Genomic DNA, 20,593 nt, shown 5'->3' with positions numbered 1-20,593 from the left:
CCCTAGCTTGCTGAAAGATTACCTTGAACACACTAAATTTCTACTATTTAGTTGCTGAATGCACTCCGTATAACTCTTTCAAGCCTTGCCTTCATTAAGGTGTTAAGCCAAATGTTAAGAAGGTTTATATTTAAGAGGGGTATCTGAAGATAGATATGCCTTGATTTATGGATTTCCAAATAGATGGGCTGTTTGGGAAGGCTTGATTGCAAAGTACATTTCGGCTCAGTGAAGGCATCATGTCTAGCCCTAGTTTGAGCTTCCAAATGTTCAGGCAAATCATGGTTTAGAGCTATTTGTCTGCTGCAATTTCCCATCTGTTCAGCGTTCCTGTATCTATGAGGCAGCTGCCTCTGGAGATAGAACTGTAATTCAGACATTAGTTCAAATAAACATTTGCAAATTTTAGCCAATGGACAGGATCATGACTAAATCCCATTGAAATTAATGGAGTTTAAGTTAGTCATGACTAATTTGTCTCACTTATTTCAATCATGTTAAGTCATGTCTAACAATCTAGATTCTTATCATTGTTTCTAATTCTGATATGCCATGGTCTTTCAGTTCAGACATCATATCAAAACACAGTTATGCTTCCCCTGATATGATATACGGGGGAACGGGGCGACAGGGAGGAATGCTGCCCCGAGGGGCTTGAAATTTGCAGAGCACCCTCCCCCGCCCTTAAAGCACTACCCCCGCCGGTGCCGAAGACCATTTGTGCACATCCCTAGTAATGGATGCCTCATGAATGTACTATCAAATATTATATAAGAAAGCCAATCTGAAAATCATGACCTCACCCATCAGGGCAACATTTAGGAACATAGGAAGCTGCCATATACCATTGGCCCATCTAGCTCAGTACTGGCTGCACAACACAGACTGGCTGTGGCTTCTCTAAGGCTGCAGGCAGGAGTCTCTCCCTTCCCTGTCTTGGAGATGCCGGGGGGGGGGGACTTGAAACCTTCTGCCTGCAAGCATGCAGGTGCTCTTCCCAGAGCAGCTCCATCCCCCAAGGATTTGCGGGGAGTGTTCACATGTAGTCTCCCACTCATATGCAACCAGAGTAGTTAGAAATAAAGAAAATACAGATGGAGATCTGTGGGGTGTATTCCCAGTCCCTACCAGATTATTCCTCTTCAGGGCTCTGGCTAGTCTGGAACAGGAGCCTTGTAGCACTCTTGTGGGTCAGAGGTTGAGGGAGGCTTCAGGAGGGGAAGTAAAGGAAAGGGGACACTTCTCCCCCCCTCCCAAACCTTTCCTTGATTTACTATATAGTGCTAAAGGGCTCGGGTTCAGGACTAATTTTATTTTTCTTTTAGTTTACGAACGTATTCACTTACCTGAGGGGTCCCCCAAAAGTCCAGAAACCGCTAACATTTAATGTAGATGGACCCACTGTAGTGCAAAACTGATAGAATGATGTAATGATTTGCAACAATACAGAAATAATGATATAAATTGCAACAGTCCAGTCCAAGGATAGCAACAGCAACTAGATATTATAGCTCAGTGGGATACCGGTTACTGGTAGTTTTCATAACAATTTGACCATGAGCATAAGAGATAATATTTCAATAAATTGTGCAGTCAGTTTTGGATAAACCACCTGGAGCCTCTGGGGTCAGGTGGTATATAAATAAAATAAATAATAAATAATGAAGGAGAAGACTTCTCTGAGACACTATAGCCATTTCAGTGCTTCAAGAAGGATTTCCTGGTCTTCAAAAGTATTAGAAGATCAAGAAGCTAGAGACCAACAAAGTGCCTCTGCAGCATCTAGTAATCCAGAGTCCCTAATTTTTGCCAATCTCTCCTTCACCCAGAAGCACTCTTTAACACACATAAACTCATTCCTGACTCAGGAATTCTGAGGGCTTCGCAGCCTGTAGGGACATCAGGGTTCTGGGGGCGGGGAGGGGAAAGAGAGGGTGTGAAAACAGCTCTCTCCTCACTCACACAGCAGGACTCTGGATAACTAAATGCTGAGTAAGCACTTTGCATGCAGTGCCTCCACACCGTTATTGGGGATGTCAGCTGGAGTTTCTTGACATCTTAATGTAGATGGGGTTTTAAAGGAAAAACTTAAAATAGCTAAATATTGCTGCAAGGTAAAATAACTGAGATCGCTATCAGAGCTGGTTGCTCCCAGTAGCTAAAGTTGTTGCTTTTGTTTTTTGTTTTTGTTAAATAAAGAGCTGTGGATCAGCACTGTCATTTCATATATTTATATATGACTTTTTATTTACTGGGTCACTTTATAATACAAGCAATAGAACAAAATAATGCCTCAAGATATGTTTAATTTTATAGAAAATAACCTGTGAAAAATGATAGTACTCACTAATAATAGAATTACAAGGATATAAAAGGAAGAGCATTCTCTCTTTTTCCAGGGGTGGGGCAAAGCCAAAAATCCAATACTCCTCTCCCTGGGAGTATGTCCCACTGAATTAAAGGGGAACTGACTCAATCCGGGGGGGGGGCAACTGTCCCGTCTCCTCTCCTTTCTGGATGCCCATGTGTAGAAGAATGTCAAAGCTCCACCAACTATTTTCTAAAGTAAAAGATTTTCAGCAACAATAATCAAAATACTGAAGCCATCTCCTTTGTAGATTAAGAGTACTTAAGGGCCCAATTCACATACAAATGTATTGTACAAGAACCCAAATGAAGGTCCCAATTCTGTAAAGAATGAACACTACTAAAATTAAGATACATGTCATTCAGTTCCGGTGGGAACTACCATATGTAAAATGTGAATCTAGAATGCTTCGTATTAGAGAAACACCCTACTCTCATTAGTCCAGTTTTATTTATGATGAAATATTTGTTCTAAATTAGAAAATGACATAATTTCTAATTTGAAAGTTTGCACTCAAAATAGTGTATAATGGGAGTTTGTATTCTTATTTCTGTTGCTATCTGTGCTCTGAGGTCCTAGTTTTTAATACATAGAAGGCCCTTGTTGTTTTACTATATACACCAGACTATACTGTCACTGACACATATGTCACCTTAAGTGGCTCAGTGGGGAAATGCTTGACTAACAAACAGAAGGTTGCCAGTTTGAATCCCCGCTGGTACTATATTGGGCAGCAGCGATTATAGGAAGATGCTGAAAGGCATCATCTCATGTTGCGCAGGAGGTCAATGGTAAACCCCTCCTGTAGTCTACCAAAAGAAAACCACAGGGCTCTGTGGGCACCAGGTGTCAAAATCTACTCAATGGCACACTTTACTTTACCTTTATACTGACATAATAACTTATCGCATTGTGACTAGAGCAAGTAGTGTGACTCCTTAGTGGATTATTTCCTATTATCTACCAGGTTACAAAAAGTTTTATTCTGTAATTATTGAGGACATAAATTGTCATTTCTGTCCACATTGTCATGCCAGACTAGTGCTGCACTTAGCGCAACAAGATAAATTGTGCACACTTCAGAAGTTTGCAGAGTGGTGTGATGTGATCGTGCTCCAGAATGTTGTAAGCTGCTCGTGGAAGACCTTCTTTAGCTCGAGGATCTGCTGCAAATTTGTGCAACTTGTCAACATCTTCCACTAGCACAAGGACTAGTCTGGAACAGAGATTATTTCCTTTGTGCAATGTTATTATCTTGTGCCTTTGCACAAGCACAACATGGCATTTAGTGCAACCCTGGTCTGGATGTAGGCCATGAGAATGTTGAATGAAAACAACCTTCCTGCCACTCTCACTGAACATGCCAGAATGCACAAGGAGATTGCCTCTATTTCTTGTCTCATCTGTAACCTTGGTACACGTTGCAGATGTGGTATGCCAGTTTCAGAGAATGACATTCTTGGAACCCTTTCTCATGATCCCATGAGCAGCCTTGAGGGCAGGTAGTGGGGAAGGCTGCAGCAGGTTCCCTTCCCTGCAGATGACCTAGAAGAGTAGCTGGGTGCGTGGATGGCGTGCCCAGCCACTGCTCCCCCAGGCAGCGTGGAGGTTCGGGGGCCGGGACGAGTTGTTCCAGTCCCCAGAAATCCCACAATGCACCACATGAGTGCACGGTGCACTGTGTGGGGAACCCCCTGGCAATGGTCAGGAGCCCACTCCTGTGTCAACACATGAGCAGTTAGCCCAGGTTAAGGCTGCACTTGCACCCTTAGCCTTGGCTAACCGGTGGGCTCTGACGCAGCTCCTGGCAGTTCTCATGGGCAGTCAAGCCCAGTTTTGGCTGCTTGTGTGAGAACAGTCTCCTAATATCTCTCCTCAACAGCCATGTAAATTTCAGTTTACAAACAAGACTCATGGGCACCGCCTTGCTGTAGTCCCTCATTAAACAATTCAGATGACCAACTTCTCTTCATTTTCCAGGATGCGAATGTCATTTAAAGCCTACCAAACTCGCACACTCCTTCCTTCCCCCTCCCCTTATCTTCTCAGCTTGTGTGCCTGGGGAATTCTGGTTTGTTTAAACCACAGCTCTGTGGCTTATCCAAAGTCAGAGTTTTGTGGTTTAATTATGGTTTACAAATCAGCATTTGAGACTGGGATCTAATCCCAGTTAAAGGATAAACTATCTATCAGGGTACAATTTTTTTTTCAAATCTAAGAATTGCTACATGCACATGTAAAATTAAATTTTGATCAGTTGGTTTGGAAAAGACGTTGGTAGTGAACTTGCCCTTCTAAATGTTCAGAATGGTATCCAGAATACATATATAGATTGAGCATTGTGACATGCATATAATCATAGCACTCTTTGTTAGCATGAAAGGCCATTTATAATGGGGTTTTCCCCCAACCGTTATAATGGTAACATACCAGAAGCAAATTAATTTATAAAAATAAGTAATAGTACACTTGATGCTCACCCATACCATTTGAGTGATTTGAACTGATTATGGCTTGCGGTCTTTAGTAAGTTCTGCTACTTGCTTATAGGAGATAGGAGAAATCTGTGAGGGTTTGCTGATGAATGTGCATGTGTAAACTGCCACCAGAGTGTCCTATATTTTAAGACAGTGTGATGTAGTGGTTAGAGTTTTGGACTAGGGCCACAGAGGCCTGGGTTCAAATCCTTGCTTGATCATGAAGCTCATTGGGTGACTTTGGACTGATCCCTATTTCTAAGCATAACCTACCTCAGAAGGTTGTTATGAGGATAAAATGGGTGGGAGGGAGAACCATATATGCCGCCTTGAACTACTTGAAAGAAAGTTGGGAGAAAAACTGAATGAATGATAGTTTCTTGTTTTACTCCAAAAGGTTCAGAGCAAGAAGAAACCTTCTCCAGTGAAGTATGAAGCTGGAGATCTTGTGTGGGCAAAGTTCAACAGACGTCCATGGTGGCCCTCTAAAATTTGTCATGATCCTGTGCTAGACACTCATTCAAAAATGAAAGGTATTGTATTTCATGATTAGAGATTTGGTACTCCGCATTGTGGATAGTAGCCTGGTCAATATTATTTATTAATTATTAATCCTTACAGCCTATAGCATTTTGCTAATAATCTTCATTTTGTTACTTTTGGCCAGGATAGCCATGAACAAGTGAAAGGGCAATAACAAAAATGACAAAACCCAAACCCAAACTATCTTACCTGGAATTAAGTTCCACTGATTTTACTGGGGCCTGCATACTTAGTAGTGGCTGACATCCTGCTTTAATGAAGAGGAGAGGAGAGCTGGTCTTGTGGTAGCAAGCATGACCTGTCCCCATAGCTAAGCAGGGTCTGCCCTGGTTGCATATGAATGGGAGACTTGATGTGTGAGCACTGCAAGATATTCCCCTCAGGGGATGAAGCCGCTCTGGGAAAAGCAGAAGGTTTCAAGTTCCCTCCCTGGCTTCTCCAAGATAGGGCTGAGAGAGATTCCTGCCTGCCACCTTGGAGAAGCCGCTGACAGTCTGCGAAGACAATACTGAGCTAGATAGACCAATGGTCTGACTCAGTATATGGCAGTTTCCTATGTTCCTAAGCACTGGTGCAACCGGGGGGAAACTGGTAGCCCAGTGCTTCTGAGGAACTCCAGACTAACACTGTATTGGGGCGTGTGTGTGTGTGTGTGTGTGTGAATGAATTGCAGTGGCCTCCCCTTTCCCTGGAAGCCCTCTGTGTCACTTGAAAATATGTCCTTGAGGGCTGAGCAATCCCCAGGAACATATTTTTTGGGGGCACAGAGTATTCTCTGGAGAAGGGGGGTTTGCCAAAATTTACCTCCATGGCTGAACCAATAGTGGAGCTGAGTTAGTTGAGGTATTCAGAAGCAGCAGTGCGTTTCCCATTGCTCCAGTGTCTCATTAGTCAGGATCCAGCTAGAATGATTCTAAGCAGTATCTAAAGAGGTCCTCTGCGTTGCAAAGAAGATGGGTCTTTGGCAGCAAATAATACACTGCAATCATTCATGAGCGATGTATAGATAGAGTGAAATATTTAGTGACGAAAGAGCACTGTGGAAGTTCTCATGTGATTGATGGCAGAAAATGGGTTCAAAAGAGTGGATCAAGTGCAGTGAGCAAGCAGTTGAAGATATTAAGGAGAACTGGGAGTAGGGATATGCACAGAATGCTTCATGCATATCCAGGGGTGTGGGGAGGGCTACATTTAAAAGGGGGCAGGCAGGTCCTACCTGCTGCTCTGGTGAGCTGCTGCTGTCGTTCTTTAAATCTAACTTGGAAGCATTAAACTGCTGTGCATGCCATTGACATGCTGCTCCCAGCAGCCCTTGCGTGGCGTCTGCACACAAATTGCTTGCTGATGCCGCAAGGACTGCTGGGAGCAGCATCCCCTTGGCATGGCACAGCAGTTTAAAGGGGACAGCAGTGCAGCTGCTGCTTTCAACTTAAATTTAAAGACCGACAGCGCTTCCTTGGGCTGGTATGGGGCAGCAGTGGGCTCACCGGAGGAGCAGGTAGGACCTGCCTGCCTCCTTTTAAAGGTAGCCCTCGCCCTACACTGAAACGTTTCAGCTGCTGGAGGCCGAATTGTTTCGGCTCCTCTTTGGGAGTGGGGGCAGGAATGCATTTGCACTTGTTTTTGTTTGGGGAGGACCAAATTGCTACTGTGAATTTTACTATTAATTTAATTTAATTATTATTTAAAATATGTGCTACATCTTCAAATAATCAAATATTTTTATTTGTCCATTGCCTTTCAAAGGCTCATAAAAATCCCCCTTTCCAGACCCTGTAGATGTTCATATAAAATTGCTTGTGTCCTTAAGAGCTTCTCTTAATGCGGTTATATAGAAAACATTTTTTAAAATATAACAGTTTAAAAAATGTTTAAAGTAGAATGGACTGTGGTGGAGAGAGGCACAGTTAGCTACAATCTTAGACACGTGGCCTTTTGCACCAGCACCTGCCCTCACAATGTCCCAGCAATATCTGAGAGAGATCTGCTGATGAACAACTGTGCTATAGATCCTTTCAGGTGATTATTTCACAAGGGCTCATTAACACAACAACAACAACATCACTGCTAAACACTGTCCATATATTCAGTAGCGATATAGCAATGGAGTTTGGACTAGACAAATGTGCTGCATTAATAATGAACAGAGAAAAAATAAGAAAAACAGAAGGAATAGAACTGCCCAATGGAAGCAAGATCAAGAACCTGGAAGAGAGAGAACATTACAAATACCTGGGCATTCTCCAGGCTGATAACATTGCACATGCTAAGAAAAATTGGAAGTGAATACATCAGGAGAGTTAGAAAAATCCTAAAGTCCAAACTCAATGGCGGGAACACCATACGCGCCATAAACACCTGGGCTATACGCGTTATCAGCTACACTGCAGGAATAATAGACTAGATCCAGGCAGAGCTAGAGACGCTGGATCGTAAGACCAGGAAAATCATGACCATCAATCATGCTCTGCACCCCCGCAGTGATGTAGATAGGCTATACCTCCCTCGCAGCTCAGGTGGAAGAGGAATGCTGCAAGTCCATCAAACAGTAGATGAGGAGAAAAGAGGCCTTGAAGAGTATATAAATGACAGTGAAGAAGATGCACTGCAAATGGTCGATAATGAGAAACTATTCAACACCAATCAAACAAAGCAGGCCTACAAGAAAGAAGTAAGTCAAGAACCGAGCAGAACAATGGAAAAAGAAGCCACTGCATGGTCGATATTTGCACAATATAAGTGGGAAATCAGACATCACCAAGACCTGGCAATGGCTTAAGAATGGCAACTTGAAGAAAGAAAAAGAGGGTTTAATACTGGCTGCACAAGAACAGGCACTAAGAACAAATGCAATAAGAGCAAAAGTAGAAAAGTCAACAACAAACAGCAAGTGCCGCCTTTGTAAAGAAGCAGATGAAACAGTGGACCACCTAATCAGCTGTTGTAAAAAGATCGCACAGACTGACTACAAACAAAGGCATGACAAGGTAGCAGGGATGATACACTGGAACATCTACAAAAAATACAAGCTACCTGTAGCCAAACATTGGTGGGACCATAAAATTGAAAAAGTTGTCAAAAATGAAGATGCAAAAATATTATGGGACTTCCAACTACAAACAGACAAACATCTGCCACACAATACACCAGATATAACTGTAGTCGAGGAGAAAGAAAAACAAGTTAAAATAATCGACATAGCAATACCAGGGGATAGCAGAATAGTAGAAGAAGAAAATAGAAAAAAATCACAAAATACAAAGATCTACAAATTGAAATTGATAGGCTGTGACAGAAGAAGACCAAAATAATCCCAGTGGTAATTGGCACCCTAGGTGCAATTCCAAAACAACTTGAAGAGCACCTCAGCACCATAGGGGCCACAGAAATCACCATCAGCCAATTACAAAAAGCAGCTTTACTGGGAACAGCCTATATTTTGCGACGATATCTATAATAACGAACAGTATTGATGATAAAATTCAGCCATCCCAGGTCCTTGGGCAGGACTCGATGTCTGGATAAAACAAACCAGTAAATAACACCTGTCTGACTGTGTAAACAAGAAATAATAATCATAATTTGATTTCTATACCACCCTTCCAAAAATAGCTCAGGGTGGTTTACGCAGAGAAATAACAAACACATAAGATGGAACCCTGTCCCCAAAGGGCTCACATTCTAAAAAGAAACCTAAGATAGACACCAGCAACAGTCACTGGGAGTACTGTGCTGGGGGCGGATAGGACCAGTTACTCTCTTACCTAATTGGTTGTCTTTCCTAAAGTGAGAACTCCCAAACTCACTTCAACCTCTGATGATCTGTTCAAGAGGTGAAGTCAGATTGCCAACAACCCTTGGCAAAATCAGGTGCTTTGGAGTTGTCTCAAGGGTTTCAAGGGCGGGGCAGCTTTAATATTAGATCTGATTTGGGAGACATTTTGCTCTTCAGAGTAAATTAGAAGTTCATGTACTTCCATTCCCACTCCCTGGTGCAATATGCTAATCTTGTTTGTTTTATTTCAATAGTTTCGAATCGCAGACCGTTTCGGGAATACTATGTGGAAGCCCTAGGAGACCCATCTGAAAGAGCCTGGGTTGCAGGAAAAGCTATTGTAGTCTTTGGAGGAAGACATCAATTTGAAGAACTGCCTGTCCTTCGAAGAAGAGGGAAGCAAAAAGAGAAAGGTTACAGGCACAAGGTATATAAATTTGTTGTCATGTATTTTGTACCTTGGTATCCCTGCCTGAGTACATATGATCCTACCAAAGTTAAGCATGCCAGAGCCCCATTGATTTATTTTGAAGGGACTGAAGCACACTCTTAGCCCTCCAACTAGAATCAATAAGATGCCCATGTGTTTGACTTTGGCTGGATTGTGCCCACTGACATTTTGAAACTTCCTGGAGAGAGTATATAATGTGACTAGCGTGATTTGGGTCTTTGAAGCTGCTGAATAACGAATGTCTTATGTGTTGGCTTGTCCATAGATTTTCCTGGGAATAGGTAGGAGAACAAGAGGAGATATGGTTGGCTGGTGTTTTAATTTAAAACAAACAAAACTGACAACATTGAGACTGTGTCACAGTATTATGAATGGGGCTACCTTTGGTACCTGGAGGCAAGTATGGCATAAGATGGGCAGGGCTAGAAAACTGCTTCCCAGTCCTAGGAGCCAGCTTACTTTATTTTATGAGCTGGTATCGTGTTTTTGTAGATTCTAGCACTGCATTAATATTTCCAGTTCCAAGGTATTGACATAAAAACTGGATTTTTCAGTACTGGTCCCCTGTCTTTGAAATGCCCTCCCAGAAGGGCTTTGTAAGTCCTCACTCTTTGCTTAGTTTAAAAAAACACAAACCCACACCTTTCTTTTTAAAGTGGCTTATAAATACTGATTGTGATTGTCATCTAGTTTTAATCCTGGCTGCTGTTCTACTTGTCTTATATCTGCTCAGTCATTGTATTGTCTTCTGTTCTTTTATGCTTTTGTGGTAAGCCACTCTGAGCTTTAATGTGCTGGAGGGACAGAATATAAATATTTTAAATAAAATTAAATAAGTAAATAAAATGTGCAGGTGACTGGCCTGAGACTGTCCCAGCCCTGATTCCTAGAATTGCCAGGATTCAACTCCATTGTTGTAACTTGTCATTCAGTGTTGTCATTTGTCAGGCTCTCTTGGAGCAATTCCTATCACTCAGCATTGAGTCATGTGCTTTCAGGGGTGCAGACAGAGGGTTAAGCTTGAGGAGCAACTCGCTTGAATTTTTTTTTTTTTGGCGGGGGGAGGAAAGGCACTTTTGAGGAGGAGATATGGGTGGTTTTGTTTGGTAGGGGTGTTTAGTAAAATGAGGGCGGGGGGAATTTCCAGAAATGCTTGGCAGGAGGATCTGCACCCTGTGTTCTTCACCTACATGCTGCTGTTATGCTTTGTGAAGGAAGTTCACTCAGCTCTCTATGTGATGTTCTTTTGCACACTATAAATATTTATTTTGTAACTTATTTTTGTCTCTTGTCTTATGTTAAGGTTCCCAAGAGATTTGTCGCTAAATGGGAGATCAGTGTTGGCCTTACAAATGAATATCTTAAGCAAAATGTAACTCAAAAATGCATCCAGACTTCTAGCAAAGCAGAACCTGAGAAGGATGTACATTTAAAGGAATCTTGTACAAAAAACATCTTAAATGAACAAAGGAGGCAAGTAAATGGATATTTTAAATCACTGGCTTCGGACTCCAAATATTTGACCAATGAAAAGGGAAAGACATTAACTAAACCACGAATCAAGAAGAGCTCTGACACCAGAAGGAAGACTAGAGTTAAAAAAAGTAGCACCAAATCCAAGGCATCCAAGAGAGAAAGTGAGGGGAAAGTGCCAGTGAGCAAAGTTAAAAACATGATTGCTACAGATCTCCCAGATAAGCAGGCATCTCATGAACTTTGCAGGATAGCAAAGAGCCTAATGGGATCCAAAGGCACCGTGGAAGACTACTTGCTCTCTTCTTTTGGAGAGAAACAATTTGAAAACAACTCAATGGAAACAGAATACGGGCTCTCCGATGGAGATTATCAGCAGGAGACACCCAAAGTGGATTTGAAGAAAGAGAAGACTCCAGCACACTTTATGTGCAATTCAGAACTAGAGAAGCACTGTTTTGAAGCTGATGCTGGAACTGAGAGGAAACAAATGGATTCTGACTTGTCAGATAATGGTACCAGCGATCTAGACCCCCTTGACCAAAGTATAGCATCAGCAGCCTATGGTGTCCTGAAAAATGGTGACTCTGTAAATAAAAGAGGAAAGGAACTGTGTTCAGGGCAAAGACATGTTAAACGTACTGCATGTGTCTCAAAAAGCAACAATAGAAGTAACAAACCTCTGGAAGGCTCTCTAGATAGGAATTCCAGTGTTGAAGCAGGAGGTGAGGAATTCCATGAGCCATCCATTGCAGCTGAGGTGGCTTCAGTTTACAGGAATGACAATCTTACCCTTGTAGATAAGCACACTACACTCCAAAGCAGGGGGTTTACCGGTCAAATGGACACCAAACAGCCTCAGTTCAGAAGTATAAAATGCAAACATAAAGGAACTGCTGCTGCGACAGAGTCCTCTTGTATGGAAGATGAATGTAGCCCCAACTGCTGCTTTTCTGCTACCAAAGGTTCTCCTGGGTCTCAGTTAGATACACCTGCCAAAAATGGGAAGGTTGATGGCCCCACACTGCCAAACAGCACAAATGAGGAATCCCGCGATTCTGCTGAAATAGAAACAGCAGTTGTGAAGCATGTGCTTTCAGAACTGAAGTCGCTGTCTTGTAGGTCCATGAATGATGAAGCTGAAGACTGTGGGACATCTAAGACCACAGTGCCCTTACTTTTCTCATCTGTCTCTGGGCAGAATCATTTGCCTATTGAGCCCGATTATAAATTCAGCACCTTATTAATGATGTTGAAAGATATGCATGATAGTAAGACAAAAGAAAAACAAATAATGACTACTCAGAACATAGTCTCTTATAGAAGTTCTAACAGCGGTGATAGTTCTGGAAATAACACTCCGAGTGATTTGACATCTTTGCCTACAATGGAAACCACTCATAAATTAGAAAAAAGTCGAGATAGTGTTCAAGAACCAGAGTGTCAGAAACCCAAAGAAGGTCAGTCCTCTTTTTCACATGGTATCGCAACCAAGTTGATCGATCCCGGTGCTAACAAAAGGGAACTCACAAATTCTACTGTTTCTGGTACAAACTGCACCACAAGGCGCAGCTGTCCAAAATCTAAGCATCTATCCAAACTAGTAGCTAATGCAACATCAAAGAGCAAGTCACTAAATCGGTTGTCCAGTGCAGCTGAGAATGTGCCCCACCAGCATAGAGCTGCTCAAGGCTCAGTTGCTAGTCCTCTAGACAATGCAAAGGAAGATATTGCAAGGAAAGTATCTCGGGAGTTGAAGGGACACTCCCCTGATGAAGACTCTGCAAGTTCCTCTGATGACAGTTTAGTTCGTATAAGAATGAAGTCAGAATCTGATAAAAAGAGAGAGAGCTACACTTCCTTTGAAAATGGGGAGTGCCTAGAGTTGGATTCAGGACTGAATAGAGAAGGCTCGCTGAGTGATGAGCCTAAAGATGTAAGCCACATAGCACCCAAAAAGCGATGGCAGCGTTTTAACCAAAGCAGTGCTAAAGCTGGTAAGCACATCAGTAGATCTAGGGAAGCAGAACACCTTTGCCTTTGGGCCTCTGCTGAATAGAAACCAGTGTTGGAGTGCAGGCCTCTCACCTTTCAAGGGTGATTAAGGGAGGCAAGAGAACCTATGAGACTCTCATATGCTTAGTTTGGCAATGTTTCACTCTGTGTGATAAAAGCAACAGCAAAAAAAAAAAAATTAAAGCGGGGCGGGGAGTGGTTCATGCAGAATTAGAGATTTGCAGTTTGACTTCCAGGTGTGAGCACTCTGTACAAGGTAAGGGGTTTAAAAAAACCCCAAAAACAAATAGATGAAGTGGTAAACATGTGTCTGGGCTGTACCACTTCAGGGTACTGGTGCAGGCTCATTTGATGGAATGCTTCACTTTACATAGAGGACTGGCACACACGGGAGAGTGCTAGGCTAGAGTTCTCCTCCCTGACATCTAGCTTTATGTCTGACATCTAGCTTTATTGTGTGTGTTTTGCTATGGAGGAACATTCCATCACATGAGCTACCACTTGCAGTCTGAAGTGGCACAGCTCAGAAACTCCTTAGCCATCTCATCTGCAGTTTGTGAGAATTAGACCTTAGGACAGGGCTGCTCAATTTTGGCCCTCCTGCAGATGTTGGCCTACAACTCCCACAATGCCTTGCTATTGACCACTGTGGCTGGGGATTATGGGAGTTGTAGTCCAAAAACAGCTGGGGTGCCAAAGTTGAGCAGGCCTGCCTTAGAAGGTGCAGTTGTTACTGCTAGGAAACAAATAGCAGGTCAGCCTTGACAGTGTGTTAGGACAGAAGCATAGGTAGAAAGGATCCCAGTTAATTGGCTTTTTCTTTTCTTTTTGGTCATGACTTGCAAACCCCCCCCCCCCAGCAAAATGTTAGTTTTTTTCTCATTAAAATGTTGATTATTTTGTTTGAGCCTTTGTCTTCAGGGCTTAATTCAGGCATTTTTCACATTAAAAAAAACAGTTGATGAAAACGAGTCCTGATTTGGAAATATATATATTTGGTTTTTCTACCTTGTGCAGAAGCTTTATTTCTCAGTTAAACCATAGAGGGTTTCATGCCTCAGCATGTACTCTCAAGTGTTGTAGGAGACTCACAAGAAGTAATTTTTTGGAATGTGTTATGCTGCAACTCTGCACAGAGCTAGACTGCTTAAATCCCATTCAGGTCAGTGGGAGCAGCCTAATGTCTGGTCCACAGGTAGCAGGTGAAAGAGTTCCAAGGAGTGCTTTTGCACAGCTTTGGCTTGTGTGCTATTTGTGACCCTTCCTCAAGAGCAGATCTTGCTGCTATTACCCATGTCTTGGCTATGTCCCAACTGGATTATGGCAATGTGTTGTACATGGGGTTGCCCTTGAAAAGTAGGGATGTGCCCAGAACCGGTTTGGCCATTGACCCTGGCTGAACTAGTTTGTGTGCCAGTTCATGGATATATTTGTAAAGGAGAATCCTTTATTTGCTTTCAATAAAATTATCTACCTTATGAGATCTTCTGGAAGGAGTATATTCTGTGTGCCAATACCAGCTGAGGCACATTTGTCATGTAGTGCAGACAGGGCCTTTTCTGTGGTCCCCCATATTGTGGAATCCTCTGAGGACAGCTATACAGTTGCTTCATTCCCAGTATTTTGCAGAGTCCTTTTTAACTTTAGATTTGTGGATTGAGTAGTATTTGTGGACTGTTAGAAAGTGGCTTAGTTGCTGACTGTTTCTTAACTTTGTTTACTGTGCTTTTATTGTTGTATTTTTACTCTTGCTTTTATGATAGCTTAGTGTTGTGTGTGACCTGGGTTCCCTAAAAGGAAAGGCAGCTGATACATACTGCTACTACTACTACTATGCACATTTATATACCACTTCTTAACCAAAGCTTTCAGAGCATTTTATGTAGAAAAATAAACCAACAAGTTGGTTCCCTGTCCCCAAAGGGCTCGCAGTCTTAAAAACATAACCATGAGGGGAGATAGGGCCAGTTGCTCTCCCCTTGCTAAATATCACCTCTTGAAAAATACCTCTTGGTTCATTTAGCAAAGGTAATTAAATAAATAACTTGAAATCATGGTTTCTTTTCTGCAATTCAGAGGTTTGCATGCTCCCTGTATCCCGCTTTCCCACACATTCAAGAAGGAGAGAGAATACTTATTTTTGGTTTGAAGATAGTCACAGTTCCTTGTTACATACTCGGGAATTGTGGTTTAATACAAACAGCAATTCAGAAGACAAATCAGGATTTGAAACCATGGTTTTAGCTGGTTTGTTTCCCTAACTTTGGTTGAAGAAAGCCACATTTCCCTGAGTTCATATATAAACCGCGATTTACTTCAAAATGAAACAAAAGTTTTCCCTCTCCTCTCATACATGAGAGGAAGAGAGGGAATGTGTGAACATACAGCTTGCATAATAGAAAACCATGGTTTCTCATTAATGTCTGAAATAAGCCCAAGTGTTCAAGCCCAATATACAACTTGCTTTTTGTGTGTGGCTAGGATCCAAAGTGCCACTATCAACCATATATGTATGAGAATGCTTAATAAACATACTAGTTAAGCAGGGTCCACCTGGTTGCATATGAATGGGAGACTACATGTGTGAGCACTGTGAGATATTCCCCTTAAGGGATGGAGCCGCTCTGGGAAGAACATTCACATGCTTACATGCAGAAGGTTCCGAGTTCCCTCCATGGCAGCATCTCCAAGATAGGGCTGAGAGAGATTCCTGCCTGCAACCTCGAGGAAGCCTCTGCTAGCCTGGGTAGTCAATATTGAGCTAGATGGACCGATGGTCTGTCTGACTCAGTATATGGCAGCTTCCTATGTTCCCATTTATATACCACTTTTCAACAAGAAAGCTCTCAAAGTGGTTTACCTAGAAAAAAAGAAAAGAGGATTTCCTGTCCCAAAAGGACTCTCAACCTAAAAAGAAAAAGATAGACACCAGCAACAGCCACTGGAAAGATGCTGTGCTGGGATTGAGCAGGGACTGTTGCTTTCCCCCCACTCAATCGAAGAGAGCTGCTGCTTTTAAAAGTGCCTCTTTGCCCCGTTGGCAGGGGCTTTAGTCGCCCCTTTCCACAGGCAGCTAAAAAGGATCAGGGAGTCCTCCAGAGTGGCATTCTGTGAAGTGGAAGTAGTTGCCACTGGAAGGAAAAGTTTGCAACAGACTCCCTAGTTATAAACAGCAGACAAGATGATAAGGTCGTTCACAAGACTCAAATCCCTGTTGGCTAGGGAGGGCTGGGGGTGTATACCTACCTTCCCCGCCTTGGCCACAGTGATCCTCGTGCAGCTGGGCTGTGCACACGATTGTTCAGTGGTGTACTTTTCTGGAGGCCAGGGAAATGCAGCCCACTCTCCAGAAATCCCACAATGCACTGCACGAGGAGTGCAGTGCATTGGGGGATTTCTCCACAAGCCTCTGTGGCTGCTCGGGCTGCAGGCAGCTGGAGCAGCCACATGACTGGGATCCCAGGCAGAAGGGTAATAGCCTGGGGAAAAACCTCAGGCTGCCTGGTGGGGCAGTGCCAGGATCAGGCTTGATCCTAGCACGCCACAAGAACAACCCTACCCAGGTAGGGCTGCTCATGTGAACAGCCTTACTGTCTCCCATGATGGAGTGATCCCCTATGGAAAGAAGAAGAAGAAACGTCTTCCAGCTAGAAAACAAGCATGTCAGGGATTGTGTATTTCTGAGATAATTTTCTCACACTTCTTGTTTTATATGAAGGAGCATTCTCATTGTGTAAGCCCCAGCCTGCAGTCTTAAGTGATACATTCCAGACATAGGATTTAATCACTTCAGCTGCCATTTGTGAGAATAATTCCCTGCTAACTTGGCAAAGAGGCACCTTTTAACGTGGTGATTCTCTTTATTGAGCAGGGGGAGAGTAACTGGCCCTATCCACCCCCAGCACAGTGCCCCCACTGCCTGTTGCTGGTGTCTATCTTATGTTTAGTTTTAGAATGTGAGCCCTTGGGGGACAGGGATCCATCTTATTTATTTATTATTTCTCTGTGTAAACCACCCTGAGCCATTTTTGGAAGGGCGGTATAGAAACTGAATTTTAATAATAATAATAATAATAATAATAATAATAATAATAATAATAATAAAGGCCTCTGGCTGCATGAGGTCTCCTCTTATGCATTGTCCAGAAGGACTTCCTATATTCTTGCCTGTTGCTTTCACTTGTCAGCAGCTTCTCTCTTAACAATCACCCATGGTTAGGCTTTATGTTGCTGATGCCTTTTTTAGCAAGGTGCAGTGGTATTGCGTAGCACATTCATATATTGATGCATAGCTCACTCAGATAAACTTTGGGTTTGTTAGAAAATAATTAGCTACCTTCCACCTGCATGTATGCTGGTACAAAGCTTATGAAGAACCCAGCTATGTACTTTCTGGATTTAGATTCAAGATTTTTGAGGTCAATCACTGTTTTGAATATCCCATTCCTAATGTGAATTCCCAGAGAAGGTTGGATTTTTAATTGAGCAAAACAAAAAAGGAAGGGAAACAAGAGATGCAAAAGCACCAGCAGTTAGGAAAATAACAATAATGCATAGCATATATATAGTACTACTTTAGTGTTCCAAATATTTTATCTATACTATCTCAGTATATCTTGGAACAGTTCTTTAAGGTAATTATTATTATTCCTATGCTGTAGATTTGAGGAGTGAAGTTATTGTTATTTTCCAATTGGAGACAAGTAATTGTTATTGCTAATAGTTAAAACAGTAATTGTTTGCCAACAAAAGTAGTTTCAATACTGCTCATCACTGTTTCTTCCCAGTCAAATACATAAGGTCCAAGATATAATGGATGCCAGGATTGCAAAAATAACATTGCCATGGCCGCTTCTCCTTTTCTTAGCAGCTTCTTTTAAAAATCCATTTAATTAATAATGTATATTTTGTGCCTGTAGCATGCAGAGTGTCTTTCACAGTCTTGTCATCCTAGGTTTGACTCAAGTTTATTTGTCTTGGGCATAAGCCATAACAAAATAGCAATTATAAAAACAGAATTCAAGAAGTCACTATGACTCTGATGTCAAGAAATAATTTTTAAAATTCCAAAATTGGAATGACACACCTCTTAAAACCCTATAAGACATACAATAAAACAGCAGCAGCATATGATCTGGCTAATTGCTGAGTCTGAGTCTCTCCCTGAATAGGGCTGCGCTGCCCCTGAAGGAGGTGGAGGTGGTCCACGGCTTGAGGGTCCTCTTGGACTTGTGGCTCCTGCTTGAACAGCAGGTGGAGGCCGTGGCCAGAGGTGCCTTTGCCCAGCTTCGGCTGGTCTGCCAGTTGCGGCCCTCTCTCGACTGACAGGCCCTGGCAACAGTAACTCATTCCTTCATCATCTCTGGTTTGGATTACTGTAATGTGCTCCAGCTGGGGTTGCCTTTGAAGATGACCCAGAAGCTTCAGTTAGTCCAGAATGTGGCGGCCTTCCTGCTTATGGGCTCTAGAAGATTGACAGTGTGACACCTCTCTTGCGGTCGCTGCACTGGCTACTCATTTGTTTCGGGGTCCAATTCACAGTGCTGGTTCTCGCCTTTAAAACCCTTCAGGGCTTAGCACCTGCTTACCTTCAGGATCGCCTCTCCTGGCCGGTCCCGTCCTGTCCTGTGAGATGTTCTCAGGTTGCCCTTGGTTCGATCCCTGGTCTCAGAGAGGTCCATGGTACTAGGGCCCATGGAAGGGCTTTCTCTGTTGCTGCTCCTTCACTTTGGGATTCTCTTCCCCTCCAAATTTGGTCTGCCTCCTCCCTTTTAGCCTTTAAGACCTTATTGAAGACATTTCTTTTCTGTAAGGCATTTGCCTTTTAAAATCTTTAAAATAAAATAAAAAATCTTGGATGCTGTTCTTGCTTTGTACACCGCCCTGAGTCTGTGGATTGGGTGGTATATTAAATTTTTAAATAAACAAACATAAATAAACAAAAAGATGTTATGTTGGTATCAAGATAATGGTGACATTACATTACTACATCCAGAGCAAAGGTGGCCATTTTTTGCATAACTCCAACAGCCTTATGATTGGGGCAGCCAGCTCCCTTAGCCTGAGTGACTTGATCTTTCCTAGCCATGTTGCTGTGGCTGAGTGAGGATGATGCTGGGGGTAGAGTGCCCTTGGCTTCTGACCAGAGGTGCACCTAGGTAATTTTAGAGCCTGGACCTAAAGGCCTTTGGAGCCCTCCACCCCTGCTGCAAGTTAAGCATCATTTTTTAACATTTAGATTCTTGAGGGCACAAACCACACTACCCAGAACAGACTAAAGAGGATTTGGGGGAGGCAGGGGGTGTGAGGGCCCTGGACTTTGACCCCAAAGTCCAGGGGTAAGAGCACCTCTGCTTCTGACTAGCTTCAGTGAGATTGTAAATGCCTCTTTGGCATCTTCCCCTGATAGTTCTTGTGCCTTCTTAGCATAAAGGGTAATGCAAAGGCAGAAAAGGAAGCTCTTGTACCATCTTTGCTTGTATCATGTTGCTGTCCATCTCGGAGATCATTAGTTTTCCCAGTTTACAGATGAGTAACTGAAGTTTAAAATGATAACTTGCCAAATGCCATCCAGTGTTTGTGGCTGAGAAGGAAGTCTTCCTTCCCAGGGTTTAAGATCAGTGGTACTAACCATTTTCTCTCAGATTATAACATTGTGTTCCACATTATTTATTTGTTTTTAAGTACATTCTAGCTACAGTGCTGAATAGGAAAGGGAATTCTAATCTAAGCCTTTTCTCTGGACACATGACTGTTTTATCTCAGTAGTAGCAGCTTTCTTTCAGATCTATTGTCATACAGATTTGTTATGGTGATCCAATCTTCTTTTTTGTATATAAACTGATGCATTCTGTTTTTCAACATTTTATCCATAACTCCAAGAACTGGTTAAAAAAAATCCCCAAGGCTTTAAAAAGAGGAGAGAGAAAACAAAAACATAACAGCAAGATACTTGCTGTGGGCTCATTTGTACATCCCAGTTTGAGATTAGGTTAAAGAATAGCTGGATTAAAAAAAACAAACCAGTAACAAAAATGACCAGTACCCAAACAGTAAAATACAGGGAGTGGGGTATTCACTTCTTCAGTAGCATTGATGTTTGTCTGGAAGAGTGCCCCAGGTGGGAATCTATATGGCTTTGTAAGTGCAAAGGCAAGTGCAGATACAGTATGTTTTAATTCCTGCTAGAGCCAATGTTCCAGACTCTTACAACTGTGGCCCCCCATGCTGTTATCGGTGGTGTGGTCTGCCTGCTTGACTTATATGTGACACTGCTAAATCATCTGAGGGACAATTCACTGTGCCAGACTTTTGTGTTTAAAGATAGGGTTCCCAAGAGTTCCCAGACAGGCAGTCCAGCAGAAGATACTGGCACTGGGGACAAGATGCTGGTGGCAGTTGCTGCAGCTCTCCAGTGTTGAGCAGCTATTGGGAAGATATGGATGATACCCCTTGGTGATGGGGAGGGGTTGTAGAACTTGTATGAGGTG

At 42.6% G+C, this 20,593-nt stretch overlaps 1 protein-coding gene across 8 annotated transcripts in view; it reads left to right on the top strand.

Annotated features, from left to right (window-relative positions):
* The window catches only part of NSD1 (nuclear receptor binding SET domain protein 1), a 104,489-nt gene that overhangs the window by 24,171 nt on the left and 59,725 nt on the right, over window positions 1–20,593 (top strand). For 6 of the 8 annotated variants that reach the window (XM_053294501.1, XM_053294500.1, XM_053294499.1 and 3 more), the window contains exons 3-5: window positions 5,243–5,378; window positions 9,418–9,590; window positions 10,918–13,084. In XM_053294501.1, coding sequence (XP_053150476.1) covers window positions 5,243–5,378; window positions 9,418–9,590; window positions 10,918–13,084 — 2,476 coding nt within the window. The remainder of the gene's footprint in view (window positions 1–5,242; window positions 5,379–9,417; window positions 9,591–10,917; window positions 13,085–20,593) is intronic. The other 2 variants (XM_053294502.1, XM_053294503.1) reach the window with 2 other exon arrangements.

This window comes from Hemicordylus capensis, chromosome 2 (assembly GCF_027244095.1).
Source record: "Hemicordylus capensis ecotype Gifberg chromosome 2, rHemCap1.1.pri, whole genome shotgun sequence".
NCBI classification, from domain to species: Eukaryota; Metazoa; Chordata; class Lepidosauria; order Squamata; family Cordylidae; genus Hemicordylus; species Hemicordylus capensis.
The sequence above is the reverse complement of the archived record's forward strand: the minus strand, read 5'-3'. Positions and strand labels throughout refer to the sequence as shown.